The sequence below is a fragment of the Emydura macquarii genome, unplaced genomic scaffold (genome assembly GCF_026122565.2).
Source record: "Emydura macquarii macquarii isolate MOO-44397 ecotype Brisbane River unplaced genomic scaffold, CSIRO-AGI_Emac_v2 contig_3390, whole genome shotgun sequence".
Taxonomy (NCBI): Eukaryota; Metazoa; Chordata; order Testudines; family Chelidae; genus Emydura; species Emydura macquarii.
The window spans coordinates 2,338,306-2,357,086 of record NW_027133527.1 but is presented as its reverse complement, the minus strand read 5'-3'; the positions used below and the strand labels follow the sequence as shown (position 1 = coordinate 2,357,086).

Below are 18,781 nucleotides of genomic sequence, written 5' to 3'. Positions count from 1 at the left end.
ATTAAAATAAAAAAAGGAATTCCACCAAGCCTGTGAATAGTCCTTCGTAGCTTCTTTCTTCATCACCGGTCTAAAAATATTACTTATCTAGAGGAATCTGTCTTCTTTATGATCAGATATACTAGCCTGTGGCTTCTCTGTGGTCTCCAATGACAAGCGTCAGAGGTACGGTTACCAAATCAAATCGCAGACGCAGGGGAGTTGCAGAGCCAGTTGTTAAAAATGTTCTGCTTAGAGCCGAAAGGTAATATAGCCCTCACTTTCCCTCCGCCCCAAAAATAGATCGCCCGGCTGCGCAGTGAACTGGATATTGTTCGTGGGAACACAAATGTGATGTCTGAAATGTTAACAGAAATGGTTCCTGGACAGGAGGATTCATCAGATCTTGAGCTACTACAGGTAAGTGTGTTTCTTCCAGTAAATCTGTTCCTGCAGCCTAGCACGATGGGATTTCCTTTTCCTACAGTTCACTTCAGTTCCTTGGTTTGCCTGGTTCTGTACTGGGGGTGTGCTTGTGTCTGGACTCCTGAATTGGGCAGTAGTCATGTTTATTGGATGTGCACTGGAGGTATGTGAAACACTCCAGGCAAACGTCAGTCCAATTCTGGGAACTTTGCGTGCCTTAAGCCTTTCTCTAATGCTGTGGTATGGAATCTGAAGAAAGAATTGAAATTGAGATGAAGGCCAATGCAGTCAGTACTTCAGCAAACTCAGATTCATCTTTGTAATGGCAAGAAGGCCCCAAATCCTGACAGAAACAAAAACCCGATCTCTGTTCCAGGGCGGATTACATTTTACCAAAGGACACCATCGATTCTTTGTCACTTGGGATCTTTAAATCCAGATTGGATGGCTCTTTCTAAAAGTTACTGTAACTCAACCAGAAGTTATGGGCTTGCTGTAGGAATCCGTTTGCTGTTCCCTGGCTTGTGCTGTGCAGGTCGGACTAGATAATCATAATGGTCCCTTCTGGCCTTAAAATCTATGAATGTGTCAAATCAACAGTGTTCCAAAAGAGCCAATCTTAGCGGGACTAAGATCATCCCCCAGGCTTCGTGTCTTGTTCCCTGTAACGGGGCCACGCTCCCCACACTGGCACCTCCTACTGGTCGTCTTGGGAATTAGCTCCCCAGGTCAGTATACTCTCTCCCAATGGTGCCTCGCTCGTCATCACATCTACTCCTGGACCCATGTCACTCCAAGGACCATGGCGTCCTCTTCATGACAACCCTCTGGCCATGTCACGTTCTGTCCCTGCTAGCAGTACTGCTCTGCCCTGAGTGCTAGCTGCTTCCTCCTGCCTACCAGCCTTCCCTCCTTGAACTCCAGGGAGGAACTGAACCAGCTTTGCCCTGCAGCTCTTCTTACATGGGCCTGCCTGGTTCTGATTGGCTGCTCCTCTCAGCCCCCTTAGCGTCCTCTTGCGATGCCTTCCAAGGGCTCTATTAACCCCATAGAGGCCAATGAGGGGCCAATGCCCCATCACATTCCTGAAGCTAGCAATAGCTGAGGGCTTTACTGGGCAGTGCACTTAGTTTGGGACAGGCAGGTAACACTATACAAACACGGAGTAGAAAAGGTCTCTGCCCTGAGAAACTGATGACCTGATTTTCCAGCTCCTGTCCCTGTTCCTGTATTTGCCTTCTCTTCCAAAGTAGGCTATCATCTCATCACTTGGCCAGTGGGAGGATGGGTCCCCAGAGTGGCATAGCTGGAGAAAAGCAGGAAATTGCTTTCTGTGATGCACAAGCATTTGATGTCAGCCCCAAAACTGGAGTCTCCCATGCAGTGTGTGTTGTTTCAGAGCCATCATGGCAGCTGATGAGAGACTTTACAATAGATAAAAAGCCTTTCAGTTACTAAGCTGTTTGGGTTGGATTGATCAAAACAAAAGCAGCTTCCACAAAACCATGACAGACCAAAACAGCACAGAACAATTCATTTACATTTATAAACGACCGTGAAAATCCTGACCCAGTGTAATCTCACTCTAGTTCTGAGATTAGAGAAAGGATCACCCAGTGACGTGTGATTTTAGTGATCCTTTATTCAGACTGGTTCTCCTCTCTACCTGATGCAGCCTAAATCTGGGTCACTGAGGAGAAAGACGCTTTGTGACTTTTAAAGGAGGAAAGGTGTGAGCTGCATACTTCCATGTGACGGGCTTTGAGGTTTTATACAGTCACGCTTCTTAAATAATTCCTGACATTTTCCTCCACAATTCAATGTAAACAGCCTGCTCAAGAGCCAAGTCTGAGCAGAATAGATCGGGACTGTCAGGTCTATCCACCATGGCAGCAAGCAAACCTCTGAAATGTCACAATCTGCTTCTAAAGTGATGGGATCAGAACTGACATTGGAGAACACGTTCCTCAAGCTGTGAAGGCAGCTGGATTGCATGAAGTGAAATTTATCCAAAGCTTAGAATGTCAGCGCAAGCAAGGAAAACAAACACGTTTTGCTTTCATCCCAAAGGTTATGTACCAACAAGTCATCCTTGTTTAGTGTTGAATTTCCTCTCTGGGGAGGGATGGGAGAAGAGGCAGGGACATGATTTGGTTGAAAAGCCTGTGCTCACTGGAGTAAATCTGGGCCTTGACAGTGGCACCAGGCAGCTGTCCTGTGACATGTCAGTTTTAACCTGTGATCCACACAATTGCATCCCTGTGCCCTCTGAGACTGCCAGAGGTGAAAGAGTCTACCCAATAACTGGTGAGGCAGAGGTCTCTGAGAAGCCCGAGATCACCTAACTAAGGCAAACTTGAACCCATATTCCTTGGGGTGAAAGACTTCTACAGTACACACCTCTATGCAGCCTTGCCTTTAAGGTTCTTTGTTAAAGTTCCAGCTGCTTTCCTTAATTAGTCAGTGCCCTGGGTTCCATCGGATCAGTGGACGCAGTGACCATGATGAGATTCTTCTATTTGATGTTGTGTAATTCTGTTATCCAGAATGTTTCCATGTGCAGTTCAGCAATGAACTTGGAGTTCTTGTGTTTGCTTACATTTACACATTCACACTTCTTGCTGTGTGCCTCCACTTTCCTAGCTGCTTCACTGTGTCTAGCCCAACCGGTGGCAAATACCAGTGGTCACTTCCCCATCTTCTCCCCAGGTCTACAGCATAATACCTTTGGTGCTTTGTGCTGCTAGGCAGAAACCTGGACGTCTCCATTCTGGGAGGCCCTGGCTTTTGTATGCTCATTCTTGAAAATATTTATGAAAATAATCTGTAGGTATTTAATTTTTTAAAAATCTTTGCCACGTATTTATGATTAAACAAGAATCTGGACTTTGAGCCATAAATAAACCCTCAAGGTTTTTTAGGCCATGGTCCTTCTGAAATGTGTGTTCTCATGGGTGGCATTTAAACTTCCATAATCCACATTGTGTTGTTGCTTCTCAGATGATTGAGAACTCTGAGCCAGTTATGCATGTGGGTGCAAAGAAAACCCAAGCAAGTATACTTGTATTATGATAACCAGTGAAGAACATGAACGTGCAATTTATTTCCTTAGGAATTGAACCGAACCTGTAGAGCTATGCAACAGAGAATTGTGGAACTTGTCTCCCGAGTGTCCAATGAAGAAGTCACGGAGGAACTGCTGCATGTGAATGATGATTTAAATAACGTCTTCCTCAGATATGAGAGGTGGGATACCTTTTCCAGCAATCCTATTTACTCTCACATCTTTGGTTTTCTCACAAATGTGGGACAAATTATTAAGCACCCAATAAGAGCCATCATCAGATGAAATGCAAAGCAAATTGGGGGAACTCTGGAGCGAGAAACTTGCATGAAGAATTCATGTGTTCTCCATTGTGATTGGCCTTAAATTCCTTCCCCTCCGCCCCCCAAGAAGGCTTACAGATGTTGGTTTTCAAAGCTGCTGAGATTCTTTTCATAGCGACTGAATTTTGTTTTCTTTTAGAATCTCAGAAAAGAGAACTTATTTGAATGTAGCTGTGACTTCTCAAAGCACTGGTTTGTAAAAGTTGCGGATAAGAGCTGGGCTCCTATCTTTTAAATTCAAAACCAGAAATGTATTTTAAAAACTCCTGTTACATTACATATCCTGCTAAATTTAGCATTCTCTGGAATGTTTAAACTTTCCCTTAAGGATTGTTGCAGGAGCAAACCTATTTAAAAAGGATGCTTGTCTCCCCTACTGTTAACACCAGCCTCATTTATAAAAAGCCTTTTTAAAATAAATTAGACTCGAGCTGTGTGACTTTGTGCTGTCATAGAAAAACTGCATATTGATGCAAAAAATCCATATTCCCCATTCCATTTCATCTAATCTTTTGCACTAGTCTCTTCACAATTTCCAAGCTAAAATTGTTCCTTATGCTACGAATTGGGACAAGTTAGCATCTGTGAGCAGGATTTTACAAGTAGCAAAGTGTAAATGTCTCTGATTAAGGTTCAGAATGAGATTGATCACCCTTAAAATGGAGAAAAATGCTTAAACTTGCACCATCTGGAATCTCATTGGGGTTAAGCTTCTTATTGTATTTTACGCTTAAAGGTCAGCTGCACAGTTTAAAAAAAAAAAAATGAAAAGAGCAAATAAGTTGCAGAATAACTGGGTAGGTTTGAATGTTTCAAACATGTGGAAATCAGTTTATCCTTTTTTCTGGCATCACTGATAAATGCTATATGGATGCAAGTAGGAACTGATGTCTTGAATTGGGGCTTGTTGGTTAAGAGAAGAAAGTGGCTTGTAAACCTTTTTTGTGAGAAATGTGTTGACTATGGGGATGCTTCCATTTTTGGGAGCTCAACTGCAGGCAGATGGGGCTTGATATTTTAGAGAAGCTGAGCATGCACATCTTCCACAGACGCTTACAGAAATTTGGGCCTAAACTTCCCTTTCTGTTTGCACTTAATTAAAAATTTGGCTTCCACTGTTAGTTTAAGAAATCTTTTCAGTTCACTCTGACATCTCCTGTGTGTGTTTTGTCCTGCTGGCGGAAGGCCCATGGTATTGTATGAATGTGCACAGGTCCTGACTTTCATACCAAGTGGAGGAGTTGGGAGATTCTAATTGATCTTTATTCAGAAAGAGGCTGACTTCAAAAAGTGTTGGTGGGTTTCATAATAAGGAAAAGAGTGATAGACGGCTTTTGTAAAGGGAAATCATGCCTCATCAATCAATTAGAATTCTTTGGGGGAGGGAGTGGGGGGTCAACAAACATATGGACAAGAGTGATCCAGTGGGTATAGTGTACTTCCTTCCCTGAGTCTGGGCCGCAGACATGTAGCTCATGGGGAAAAAATGACCCTGGCCAGCCAGTCTTTCCTCTAATCAATCTATTTTAGCTGAAGTAATTTATTTTGTGCTTGGAGAGTGTCTGCCTGGGTAATGGCCCTGAGCAACTGCTGAGTGCTGGGGAGTGCTTGGACAAGGGGACTGACCCATGAGACTGATGGGGTCTGCGAAGCACTGATTGTACTATAGCGTGCTTCTTGGGCAGAACTGTGTTAGGGTGCTGGTCTGCAAAGCAAGAAATGCTTGGGGTTGGGGCCTCTCAGATTGGAGCAAGAGTCATGATAATACTCAACTCTCCGGCCAGGGGTATTAATTACCCTTCTGGCTCCAAGTTCTACTCCATTTCTTCAGGTTATTCTGTCAGGTGGCGGCTGATGAAAAGAAGCGGTGCAGCTTCCTCCACTGGATGTGTTGATTTCCATGTGCTGTAAGAGCAACCTAGTCAACACCTTCCCTGCTGGAGCCCAAGAACCCAACCTCTGCAACAATTTCCTTTCTTCTTTCAGAGCAGCTGGGAGATCCCTTCAGAAGCCAAGGAAAGCTGTCTTCACCCCCACTGATATCTCCTGGCTTTGTCTTGACTGTGACTTTCTCAGTGTTCAAGTGTGGGTTTGATGGACTCTTCTTTTTCTTGTAACAGGTTTGAACGGTACAGATCTGGCCGTTCCGCACAAAGCACCAGTAACGGAGTAAGTATCCAATTCACCTTCCACAGTTGTGCTATGCTCAGAAAACTTCTGCCAAACACACACGTAGCATCTGCATTGTAACGTTAGTACGGCGAAGAACATTTCCCTGGCTGATTTGTCTTTAATGTACAAAATGGAGGTGAACGATAGAGGCCTTTTTGGACTCAGCTCTTACCATAATACGGATTCAAACCTGAAAGGGGTGAGGAAACAGAAGGCAGCTTAACTTAATGTTGAGCTGATATGGGAGACATACGAGTGATTTTTTCAAGCTGTGTTGGGTGGGATAATACCATAAAAGCAATCCAGATGCTGACCCTGTGCTACTTTTCAGACAGTGACCCAGCAAGATAGATATCTTTTCTCTCTACTTGTATTGCATTCATCACCAGGGTATCTAAGAGCCTAATTCAAGTATGTCCAATTGCAACAGCTTCCCAGAGGGGGCTTTTTTAGGAAGCATCGATCATTCTCATTTTATTTTGTCTGTTATAATTGCTCAACTGGAAGTATAATCTGCCATCTTGACTATTCCAACAGGTGCTGAGTGAGGTGACGGAGGATAATTTAATAGATCTGGGCCCTGGCTCTCCAGCTGTAGTGAGCCCAATGGTGGGGAACACAGCACCCGCACCTTCACTTTCCTCACAGCTTGCAGGGCTTGGTAAGTGCCTAGTTTTTAAAGGGCAGATCAGCCTGGAACAGTAGCGGCATGAGACTAGTCCCTAGCCACTCTGTGGTGGCCCTGCATTTGGGTCATTGTAGGTTAACAAGTGCATGGATTTTGTTTGAGGCAGTAGTTACTGGTAACAGCCTGGTGACATTAAGAAGAGCTGTGGGTAAAAAGAATTCTCCAGCAGTTAAAACAGGGGAAAAGGAGATGAATATGGGCTGTAGTCTGTCACCGATTCACGGTGTCACCTTGGGCTATTCACTTAATCTCTGTGCTTCCAGTTTCCTATCTGTAAAGTCAGGATATTTTTCATTTACCAGCTCCACAGGGATTTGAGTCTTAGAAGCACTTTTATAAACTTTAATTGAAATCCTTGGATGAATGGTTCTATCTGAGTGCAGGATCTTGCGTTTTAAACTAGATGAAAGGGCTCTTGATCCGGTCACTCCATTTGACCTCTGCATTGGATTCCCAGCCACCATAACAATGGAGAGCCGCACAGGACAAAGAATTACAGCTGAGAAGACTGGAATCCTTGCACAAAATAGCTGTCCTCTTCTTAGAGACAGAGGCTTTATGGCATGCTGCCTTACTGAACAGTAAATATTTCACTGTGAGCATTTTTCAGCAAAGAAATGCCAACATTTGGAATTACTACAAGGAGCGTTGGAATTTAAAACCAATGAAAATATAAAATTTGTAAAACATGTTGAAAAGATTGAAAATAAGCCCCAAAAACATCACTGATCAAGTTTGCAGATGACACAGATGTTGGGGGAATGGTAAATGAAGAGGACAGGTCATTGATACAGAGCAGTCTGGATCATTTGGTAAGCTCGGCGCCAGCAAACAATATGCATTGTAACATGGCCAAATGTAAAGTTATACATCTAGGAACAAAGAATGCAGGCCTGCTAACAGGATGGGGGACTCTGCAAAAGACTTGGGGTCACGGTGGATAATCAGATGAACATGAGGTCCCAGTGTGGTGCTGCAGCCAAAAGGGCTAATGTGATCCTTGGATTTATAAATGGGACTATCGAGTAGGAGTAAGGAGGTTATATTACTGCTGTATTTGGCACTGGTGCAGCCGCTCCTGGAATATGGTGTCCAGTTGTGCTGTCTGTCCACAATTCAAGAAGGATGTAGGTAAATGCAGACTGAAAATAAGGCACACGTTTTTAACAGTCGGGATAATTAACAAGAGTTGTGGCAGATTCTCAATCGCTGACAATTTGTAAATGACGTTTGGATGCTTTTCCAAGAGAGATGCTGTAGTTCAAACGGGAACTAACTCTGGGAAGTCCTTTGCTCTGTGTTGCACAGAAGGTCAGACTAAATGATCACAGGGGTCTTTTCTGGCTTTATAAATCTATGAATTTATGAAAATTGTTTAACCTTAGCTAGGTGACTGTGACTGCTTCCTTATCACTGACAGCACCGTGCGACATCAATTGAATCTCACTGCAAATTCGTAAAACAGAAAACTGCAAATGACTTTCTCTCATTCCATTAACTTCCTTCATCTCCTCTCCATTTGCTTTCCTGTGTTTCAGTTTTTCCTCATTCCCTCCCTGCCTTGGATTTCAGAAACAAAGTGAAACTGGAGGATGGGAGGAGAGAAGGCAGCTTTATACTGGTTAGGGGATGTAGTCTATTGTCGGGGTTCTTGAGGGATGGGAAATCTCTATACACGCTATAAAAACTGCTAGCAGCTGTGAACGAGACTGTGGCTAGCACAGTTTCAACCCTCTGGTGGACTGGGGCCAACGGGAAGTCTCCTTCACACTTCATCAGTGCTCAATGCACACTCGGGCTGTCATCTAGTTTACACTGTAACTATCTTGTATTGCTGCTGATTTCGTGTGTATCCTAGGTAATCCTGACTGTGCTTGCTCACAGCTCACTATTTTATTGGTCCCTTATGCTCTGTACTCTGTCTGTTGCTGTAGATTTGGGCACAAACAGCGTCAGTGGAACACTCAGCTCCCTTCAGCACTGTAACCCTCGAGACGACTTTGACATGTTTGCTCAGACAAGAGGCAGTTCCTTGGCTGATCAACGGAAGAAGTAAGGTGGCATTTGGTTTTAAATGCTCTGTATTCCCAGGGAACAAAAATCTGAGGCCTCTTCAGATCAAAACGATTTTATAGCTCGAATTATGTGGATTTTTGTCCTCTGACCTTACTTAACCTCGATTTTCTCCTGCAGGATTTCATTGGATTAATTGGGTGGGTGGAGATGTTGTTTTTATAGGCCAAGAGCCACTGTGGATTGGTTCAGTAATTTCAGGTGCTCTCTCATTTCACTTAATTTCCAAGCTACCGAGAAATGTAGGCATTAAATCATTTCAATTCTTTTTCTACAGTGTGTGTGTGTGTGGGGGGGAATTAACCTCCCGTTGAGTAACCCTGAAGGTATTGCAGCGTAAGAGTCAACTTTGGGAGACTAGCAGTGGCTTAGGGTAAATCTGTACTGCAATTCAAAACCCATGGCTGGTCCAGGCCAGCTGACTTGGTGTTTAATTGCAGGGTAGATATTCAGGTTCAGCCTGGAGCCCAGACTTTTGGACCCTGCGAGGTTGGAGGGTTCCAGAGCCAGAATGTCTACACTGCAATGAAACAGTTCCACAGCCTGAGCCCCACGAGTCCAAGTCAGCTGGCCCGGGCCAGCCCTGGGTATCTAATTGCAGTGTAGACATATCCTTAGACTAGAGTCTTTCACCTGTAGGTCATGGCTTCAAATCCTGTACAGGTCCATAATGACCAATAGTTACCACCACCGAGGGCCTGGGAACTGAATTACCATCTCACCCTGGTTCCTGCCGCTCCAGATCAAGGTGTGTTGGCTGGGCATCATGAAGAAGCTCCTTCAGCAGCTGCTACACTCTGCTGTAGAAAACAAGACTTCCATCTCCAGGGTTGCAGATCAGGCACCTTTCCAGGCATTAAATAGGCATGAATTTTTTAAAATAGAAAAGGAACCCATGCTCTTGTTCTGAAAGCTTTTGATCTCCCTCAAGTGAGGCCCATTAAAAGGACACCACCAGGTACTTTCATTCTACGTGCCCCTTCTTAGGTCTCTTCCTGGTTCAAATTTGAGGAGATATAGTGCAGATATTCTGCAGTGACAGGCACCTTAGAAATGCAGCTAGATAGCGTCACATGCACCTTAATCACATTTCTCAGTAACTATCCGTTGCATTCCATTTGTGCCTGTTTTGCTCCAAAAAATAATCCTTGTCAGGCAGAGACCAGGACTGGAAAATCTCAGCTAGGAAGTTACAACTGAGAGGTCCTTGAGTACAGGCAGCCATAAGTACAGATGTCCACACTCCTCCAACTGTAGTATAAATATATTTGATCTATTTAGCATTTTAATTTAGAGTCGCTAAATTAGCACTCCGGGTTTCTGAATAGACCGAGGCGCTATGCCTGGGGTAAACACATAATAGTAGGATCTAAATCCAGATCCCTTACTGGGTTTCCATTATGTGCGTTGTACTAAATGAAACGTGAAACTGCTCTGCTCAGCCTGCAACTCCATCCCCGTCGTATGGGAGGTAATGGAGCAAAGAGCACACGCAAATCCATCATTTCAGAAGGGAGGATTATTGTACCTTCATTAGCTCTTACGCTATTAAAATAGAGTTGCAGCAGCTCCCTAGAGACGGGGGTATAGCTTATTCTGCTGCAAAGGCAAGCGAGAGACTGGATCACAGGCCATCAGGCTGGTAAGCAGGCATGCCAGAGAGAGGTATTTCACCAAGTCAGGCATGTAGCTCCACCCAGTGGCTAATTTACAGGTCAGTGTTGGTATCTGCAAGAGTAGATGACTAGCCCTTGCGTGGGAAGAAATGATGCTAGTGGTCCGTTCGCTTAATCTAGGTTATGACCCTTTTCAATGGCAGTTTTGCGTACCTTATTAAAGATCCAGTCTCTGTGTGAACAGGCGGCAGATCTGGTGACCTGAGCTAGTGCATTTTCCTGAATCTTTGTTTCCTTATCTCACTTGTTGATTACTGTGACCACCTCCAACATCCCCATCACGTCCCTCTCCATAACGGCAGGATCATCTTCCCAACCCATTATCCGATGAAGTCATATCCCCCCTACTCTCCACTGGATTCCCCTTCACCACATGATGTTCAGGTGTCTTGTTGCCACCTTTCAAGGCGTCACATAAACTTAACTGCTTCCTGTCTAGTCCCAACATTTTGCACCCCCCACTCTGCCATTGATGACAACTTCCAAGCCCCATGTGCCTGCTTCTTCCCAATCATCTTCCTACATTCCTGTGTGCTGTCCTCTGCATTTGGAATGCCCTTTTTGAGCTGACCTCCAAAGCCATTACCCTGTCATTTGAATTCCACCTGAAGTCTGTCTGTCTCTCATTAAAAAAACCCCAAAAACCTATTTGCTCCATTGTGCTGTGCACTAGCCTTCAGTGAGTAACTGGGTAATCGTATTCGATGCCTGTCCTTCCTTCCTTCCTTCCTTCCCTCCCACTCCCTGCTCTCTCTCTTACACACCACACGTTGCATCATGTCTGAAATCCATTTGTAGTCTCCTCGGGTCAGAGAATGCATTTTTATCTGTACTGGGAGGTGCCTAGTACACTCTAGGCATTCATAAAAATGGTATGTTCCATGCTAGTCTCAAATAGAACAAGTGGCAGACTAGTAGATCAGTGCATAATGCATTTGTTCTGGTATTCAGTGACGGCTGGATTTGCATTGGTTCAGTTTGTTCCTTTGTTTCAGTGTGACGTATGAGGATCCACAGGCTGTCAAAGGACTGGCATCTGCTCTGGATGTTCGAAAACAGAACACAGGAGGGGTAGGTCATTGCTCTGCATTACTGCCCTCGGAAACAAGCACTCCAGCACAAAGCTGGGAACATAACCTGTAAGAACTACACCGTTGCTGTGTAGAGATCTGTGTCTGAGTTAGACTTTTCATTTGTTATCCCCCCAATGATTCAAGGTAGCATTGTTCATTGCATTTAAATGGATGCCAGCGCAGGCCATTTTGAAATAGATATCTAAGAGCAAGTACTTGCTTGGTAACAATTCCTAAAGAGAATTGCTACTTGGTGCATTCAGCATAAATAACTTCACAAAGACATAGAGGGTGAATGCTCCTGTATCTTGCAGTCTGCCTGGATGTCTAGCTTTCTGGGAGGAGCTGCTGCAGAAATGAGCACGGGTAACCTTCTGTGAGCTCTGATTAATTCTTTTCCACGAAAGTTTGTGTTCCTTCTGAACAATGGCTCCATCTGTGTGACTTCATAACCAACCAAGCAGAGAGACTCACACGAGATGCCTTTCATTCCTTTGAGCTGAGTTAGGAGCAAGTGAAATTCCCAGATATTCCCCTACGGCCCTTTTACCAACATCTTTTTAAAACTCCTCCAGCACTTTGTACCCTAGCCATAGTTGTCAGTGTAAGTTGGTGATGCTGAAGGAGTTCAGAGCCTCCTTCTAGACTAACCTTGCTTTGTATTGACCACTAGGGAGTGTGCAAGAGCCAATGCAGCGCGCATCCTTCTCCACCAGCTGAGTTGCATCTCCCCCATCCCATGGTGATCTCTCGATTCTCTCACATGCTGGCAGGTTCCAATATATTCTGCAGCATCTAGCCAGCCCAGAGACCTTTCACTCTGAGCTAGTGAGAAATAGGAATGGATGTTTGTGGGGGAGTCTGCCCAGATGCTTGCTGCCACTTAGACTATTGAGAACAGAATCTTTAACCCTTTCCTTATTGCTGGCTAACTTTGGAATTACCAATGGTGAATGCTAATGTGACACATTAGCCCTTGGCAGTGGGGGCTCTATTCCATGAGTGGCGAAGAGGTTTGTTGTATCCTTATTCATTAGCGGTCTTGTTCTTATTTTATACTTCAGGCACTGCCGCCACCTGTCACTCAGACCAGCAGAGCTGTTACTCTGCCTGCAGTGTTGTCAGTTCAAAGGACCATGTCTAAACTAATCTGACTGGTCAAAGTATTTGAAGGCAGTCACTCTCCTGGACTATTGAACTTTGGGTTGTGAGATGTCATTACAATTCAGATCTTCACCCTCTTTTCAAAGGTCCTGGTGACTGCTCCACGTAATCAAAATAGCCCATTTTATGATTGGTTAACATGTGCACTGCTTGGCTGGGAAATAACTTAAACCCTGAATAGTTAGGAGGCAAAATACACTTTGCAAAATGATGTGAGGCTATTGGGGGATGCTCCTTAGAGGAAATGAAAAATACTGATAACTTCTAAAAGTTATCAGCCCCTGTTGGTGTAGTGGGAGTAAAGTTATTGGTAGCTTCTTGTTCTCTATAAACTAATACGTGGTTTAATTAGGACAGAAGGCTAATCGAAGGACATTTCACTTATAGCGCGTCCAGGGAAGGGCCAGGGCCTATTACAGCACATTCTTCTCAGTTGTCTCGTTCCAGTGAGCTTATCTATGTTAAAATTCTTCTCCTCAACCTGAAGTAGTTCATTCATTCTCAAATGGTGGTCCATGGAGAGCTGGCTGGTCATGGGGAATTGATTATCCATGTTTCCAGCTGCTTAATCATATTAGATCGCTAAAAATATATTAACTTTGACCTTTCCACGTTGGGAATTGCTCTAGTTGCCACAGAGATGTTGCAGAATTGCAAGTGGGAAGGGCGGTGTCCATGAGATAATCTCTAATGTTATCCACACTGTGGAGAAGTTGAGAAGATTGAGTGATTCCACTTTGTGGTACATTCCCCAGCCCAAGTCCTGAAATGAGATGTTGTGGTTTTGGTCCCCTTAAACTGTGAAGCCCTTAAAGATGTGAAGTTTGAAAGAATGCCAAAACATTTTAGCCAGCCAGGATTATTTACTCTCCCCTTGCCACTCCTGGGGTGCCCTTCGTGAGGTTGGCATTGCCAGGCTAAGCATGGACCAGTCTGTCTGGAGACCAAGAGAAATTGGAGGAGAAATAATGTTTGCTGTGAATTATAACCTCCAAAAATGGGGGACATTCGAGAATGGCTAAAATGTAGGGATTTCTGTAAGGTCTGACAGATTTCTGAGTCATCTAGTCCACATCCTGACCTCTTCTATAAAAACAGAAACATCAGCCTCTGATATGTTATATGAATATTTTAAAAAAATACCAGCATGGAAGAAAGGGTTAGTGCTGTAACCTGCTCAAAGGAAGCCAAGAAGCTGGGACTCCTCTTTCCGATGCACAGATAGCAGAGCAGGGTAACAGAATCGGGGGGATGGCTTTAAGTGGGTATTACCAGAAAGGACCCTGTGCATAGTGTATGGTTCTATTTTACTGTTGTTGTATTATTACCTTATCACGGGAATTGCTGTGGTTTATTTCTTTATGGGCATTTCTGTTCTCAACACAGAGGAGAGGTAAAGGTGGGAACTCAGACATGGAGCCCATAGACAAGTGGCTAATTACACAAGGAATGGTGAGGATTTCACCAGTAAAATGAATCCTGTTGTCCACTCCCGCTCCTTACGTAGAATAATCATCCTGTGTTTACCTCACCCAACCTGCTGAACTACCACAAATCAGACAGTACAAGGATTTTGTTCCCCACCTGTATAATTGTCTAGGGGATTGGGAAAGGTTAATATACAGAGGGCAGATATCCCAAAATTTATTTTTATATTGTTTGGATACCTGCAGCCCAGTAAGTCTCCTGTTGGCGTCAGTTGCAGCATTTTCTATTGTTCATATTCACCTTCGAAATAGAGCTGGGGATCCTGTTAGTTCCTTTTACTGTCTCGATTTATATATGCAGTATCCACTTTTCAAGCATAAACCACAAGTTCCATGTATTTAATTCAGGGTTGGGCCATTTTCTAGGCTCCTTTTTTAACTCCTTTAATACCAGCCCGCTCCTGCGGCACTTAATTCCATGGTGAGCTCAGCACATGAAGTTTGCAGATCAAACCTAATTGGATTGAGTAGCATAAGAGGAGAGGACTTGTCTGTGTCCTTCTCTTTTTCTGCTTATCTAAAACAAGGGAACTAGAGTATGGTAGCTGGAATGCCATGTTCCATTTGCCCTGGCAAATGTCCCATTAGGGAATATTTCCTGAATTAAGGCTTTCAGGACTGGATTTTATTGGGAGGACCTGGTTCAGTGTTTCCAACTCCGGCAGTTTTATTGTGAGTCTCGTGACACTGGTGTTTTACTTTAAGCATCAGGTTCTGGAGGCAGCTGAGTACATGAGAATCTCAGCATTTATTTACATAAAAGTTATGTGTCCTTATGGTTATGATGAAAAGTTTGAAAATGTGACCAAAGTGCATCTTAAAGGCTCTGAAACCAGAGGGAGATAGAGAACCCAACAATTATTTTAAAATAACTCATTTTTAAGTCAATCTGGATTTTTTTTGGGTGGGGCCTGACTCGTGATTTTTGAATGTTTGAGGTTGCAATCTGTTATGACTTGTTTTACAATACAAACCCACACATCATTAGAAGGAGTGGTCAAAGGCCTGAGTTGCCTGACCTGGGACTTATTGTAGGTCTGTAAGTGTGCGTCTGGCTTTGATTTTTTTTTTTTTTTTTTTTTTTTTAAGAGCAGGCTGAGTCTTTTTACTATTAAACTTTAGAGCTGGGTCTATCAAAGGAGCTTACAGAAGCTGGGCATCCAGTTCCTACTGAAATTCAATGGGGCTTGAACACCCAACTCCTGTAGGGGCCTTTGTAGATCCCAGCCTAAAGGGGACATGTTGGGAGAAAAATTAAGGTCCAGAAAGTATAGGACATCAGAACATATCAACTAAATGACACCGATGCACGCTATATCAAGAAGTAAAACACGAGCCCAGGTTTTTAATCTAGTGTGAACCTGCACATAACTTAAAACATGCATGCCAGTGCCCAGTGCAGACATAGCAATTGGGTATTTGTGCATGTATATAGCCAGTAAGGTGCCTGACTTGGTCACATTCATTTACAAATGCCTGAGTGCATGCTGGGTTATCTGCGTGTGTCGGGGCACACCGTGCGCCCGGTTGTATTCGCCTAATTTCGAAATGGAACTCTGGCTCCCAGTGCTCGTCAGACCCGCAATTAATAATATCAACTTGAAAGAGCCATAAAAGAAATGGCATCTGATTCTCCTCTGATGCTATTGGATGTGGTTCCCTGTGACGCTGGCTGGAGCTGTTGCAGACACAGATGAGCTATACCATTTTGTTAGAGGCTCATCCATTATGAATAATCCTGTGATTGAGTTAGTTCCCCTTGTTTGCTTTTCCACTGTTTACAAGGGCAGGGAAGCCTGAAATTGGCACCCCTGCTGTTCACACCACTCAGACCACTGCCTTATTAAAAAAACAAATACAATATCTGCTTATTGGCTTGTGGTTATTCAGCCTGGAAAAAAGGATACTGCAGCATTCATGGAGGCATACAGATTTTGGGGGGGATCTGGCTGCCCTAGTATGAACTAGGTGCCAGTTTGTGCCCTCACAAGATGCTCACCGTTGTTCGTATTATATCCCTACAATAAAACCGGACTAATCATTAACTCAGTTTCTCTCAACTGACTGTAGTTCTTAACGATATTTATTAATCTCACTTTGTAGTATTTACAGTTTAACCAGAATACCTAGCATCCTAGTTCGGAACTACCGTGTGTTCGGATTCTTTGGTAACTTTTTGTACTATCAAGATATGGAAAAGAGGAATGATATTGACACACCCATCAACTGTGTCTGTGCAATATTAGGGATGTTAAATTGGAGGGTTTCTTTTTGCCTTTTTAAAAAGGTACCAAGCATCCCTTAAATTTGTCCTATGAAACAGAACTTGGGGTTGCCTTCTTTCCACACTGTGACAGCCTTAATTTTGGTTTAGTTTTTTCCTCTCCCTTCCTGCCCCATCCCTTTCTGCCATCCCCCAGTACCACACATGCATGCGTAAGAAGTTCACTCTAGGATTCAGTTCTAGGAAACTTGACACTGTTTCTCCTGCTTAGTCACAAAGACTGAAGGTAGGGCAACAATACTTCAGTGCAGGTAGTTCCAGTTTCTCTTTTCTAGCTTCAGACAGCTACCAAAGTGCAATGAAGATGTTGGTTTGTCTAAATTATCTACGATCTACCTAGCAGCGTGCCAGCTGGGTGCCTGTTATGTAAATTAAAAGCTAACATCGCATTAACCGCCCACAATGATTTAGAATTCAAACCACGACTGTTGCTGCCAGATCAGTAGCCAAATTGTTTGGGATAAAAAAACAGAATTCACCAAAAGCTAAAACAAACTGCTCTCTGCAGCACGTCCTGACAGCTGCCAATCAGGCTGCAGCGGATGGATGGCCAAAGAGGGTGGGGGAAAGGGACAGGTTCCTTTCAATGATAAACATACTTTGATAAAGATAAACTACCTTTATTGTTGGCTACTAACGAATTGGGACACTACCAGGTCTGCCTGGGATAAAGGGAGATTTGGGTCTCAAATGTAACAGTGGCCTGTGTAACACGGGACAGTTGAGAGGTACGTCTCTTCCCAGAGATGAAATCCTCTTTCCCTGGAGCCTGGTCTGCTCTTCCTTGTGTCACAGACAAGCGAGGAAGATAAACTTTTGGTGAAAATAGCTTTAGACATGCCCAGATGAACTCTTAGCCAAAGTTTTTGGAGATCTCTATTTCCCTTAGTGGCAGGATCTCTCCCCGTCTACAATACACGCAGAGCCAGAGTCACTTCCTTCTGAAGACAGCATCAAGTTCATTGTCTGTCATTTCACTTGCACTTTTCAATGATTCTGTAAAGTGCTTCGTTCAATGTACTAAAAGGCTAATTCCCTGTATCCATGATGGTGTCAACTGGTTTGCCTGACCCATAAAATGTTGCACCTTATTTACAACATCTCAGGCACAACAGGCTGCGTTAGCGAACATATTGTACGTGAGTTAAAACCTCCACTGAAGCATATACAATAAACACACACAGTTACAAATTGCAAATAATCAAGTAGCCAATTTAATTGTCTAAAATTAGGATACATTTTACTTTAGCGGCATGAGGATAAGAAACTACTTTAAGATCACAACAGCCCTTAAAAGACAAGATTGAAGGATTCCTCTGAAGTAGATTTCCATCACACGTGCCTTAGAGCTCTGCTGCTAGCATAACATGTCATATGAAGAAATTTTGATCACCAAGCGAGGGAAGAAGTGAATAGAGCAGCCAAGCAAGCATCGGTGTCAATTGTATTAAATATCCAGAAAGGAATAGAATCATATTCAGTAGAAACATAATTTGTGTTATTAACACCACAGGGCCTTTTTAAGGGTAGAATATTGGATGTTATCAGCTAAGGAAATATTTTGGCAATACGTTTTTGATGATCTTAACTGCCAATGAAACCACAAACAAAAACTACCTTCAGCTAATGGTGTCTAAATTTAATTCCAAGTTTCCTTGGATTTTATGGGTTGAAGATTCATCCTCTGTTCTCTTATCCCTCCTTTCTCAGCTTTCCTGATTGTCCAAATGATCTCATTAATTTTGGAAAACCCTCCAAAATCAGAAAGGAATCTTAACAATCAGTCCTTAGTTTCTGAACTGAAGTCTATTCTTAATGTTGTTTGAATGTGTTATAGGTTAATTTCCACTTTCTGTTTGTATATAGACATCTGAAAACAATTTCAATAGTTTTATAAAATAACACTCTTTAAAACAAAACGTAATAGGAGCCACATAAGTACATGAGAGAGAGACAGCTTAAAACTTCCATGATGGTTTTAAAATTGCCGTTGGCTGAATAATTTCATGGCTGGGGCTCGTGTCTGAAGTCAGTAATCTCCAAAGCTATTAAACCAACTAGTCAGCTCTACAAAGCATAACTTGTTCATGGAGGCTAGCAAGTCACAACCTGTCTATAGAATCTCTCCTCCTGCCAATGGCCATTTTGGCTAGTTCTCAGCAACTTGGAACCACTGCCTTTAGCATCATACGTGCATGATCTAATTTATCCTTGCAGTCTAAATTGAAAGTGTGCCTGTGGTGGTCAGGATCTTCATATCATTTCTGTCCACACTGCATCTCTGGCTCCTCCTGCTTCTGTCAAGTGCACCCCGCTCTCAAGCCTTCTAGCCTCTGTCTGTGAGTGGAATTACACGATTCTCCCACTCTCAG

The 18,781-nt window shown here is 43.4% G+C and overlaps 1 protein-coding gene across 4 annotated transcripts in view; it reads left to right on the top strand.

The window, feature by feature from the left end:
• TOM1L2 (target of myb1 like 2 membrane trafficking protein) overlaps positions 1-18,781 on the top strand; it is a 63,693-nt gene that overhangs the window by 32,903 nt on the left and 12,009 nt on the right. For 2 of the 4 annotated variants that reach the window (XM_067534350.1, XM_067534352.1), the window contains exons 7-13: positions 283-399; positions 3,518-3,651; positions 5,913-5,961; positions 6,502-6,625; positions 8,587-8,704; positions 11,397-11,472; positions 14,025-14,090. In XM_067534350.1, coding sequence (XP_067390451.1) covers positions 283-399; positions 3,518-3,651; positions 5,913-5,961; positions 6,502-6,625; positions 8,587-8,704; positions 11,397-11,472; positions 14,025-14,090 — 684 coding nt within the window. The remainder of the gene's footprint in view (positions 1-282; positions 400-3,517; positions 3,652-5,912; positions 5,962-6,501; positions 6,626-8,586; positions 8,705-11,396; positions 11,473-14,024; positions 14,091-18,781) is intronic. The other 2 variants (XM_067534354.1, XM_067534351.1) reach the window with 1 other exon arrangement.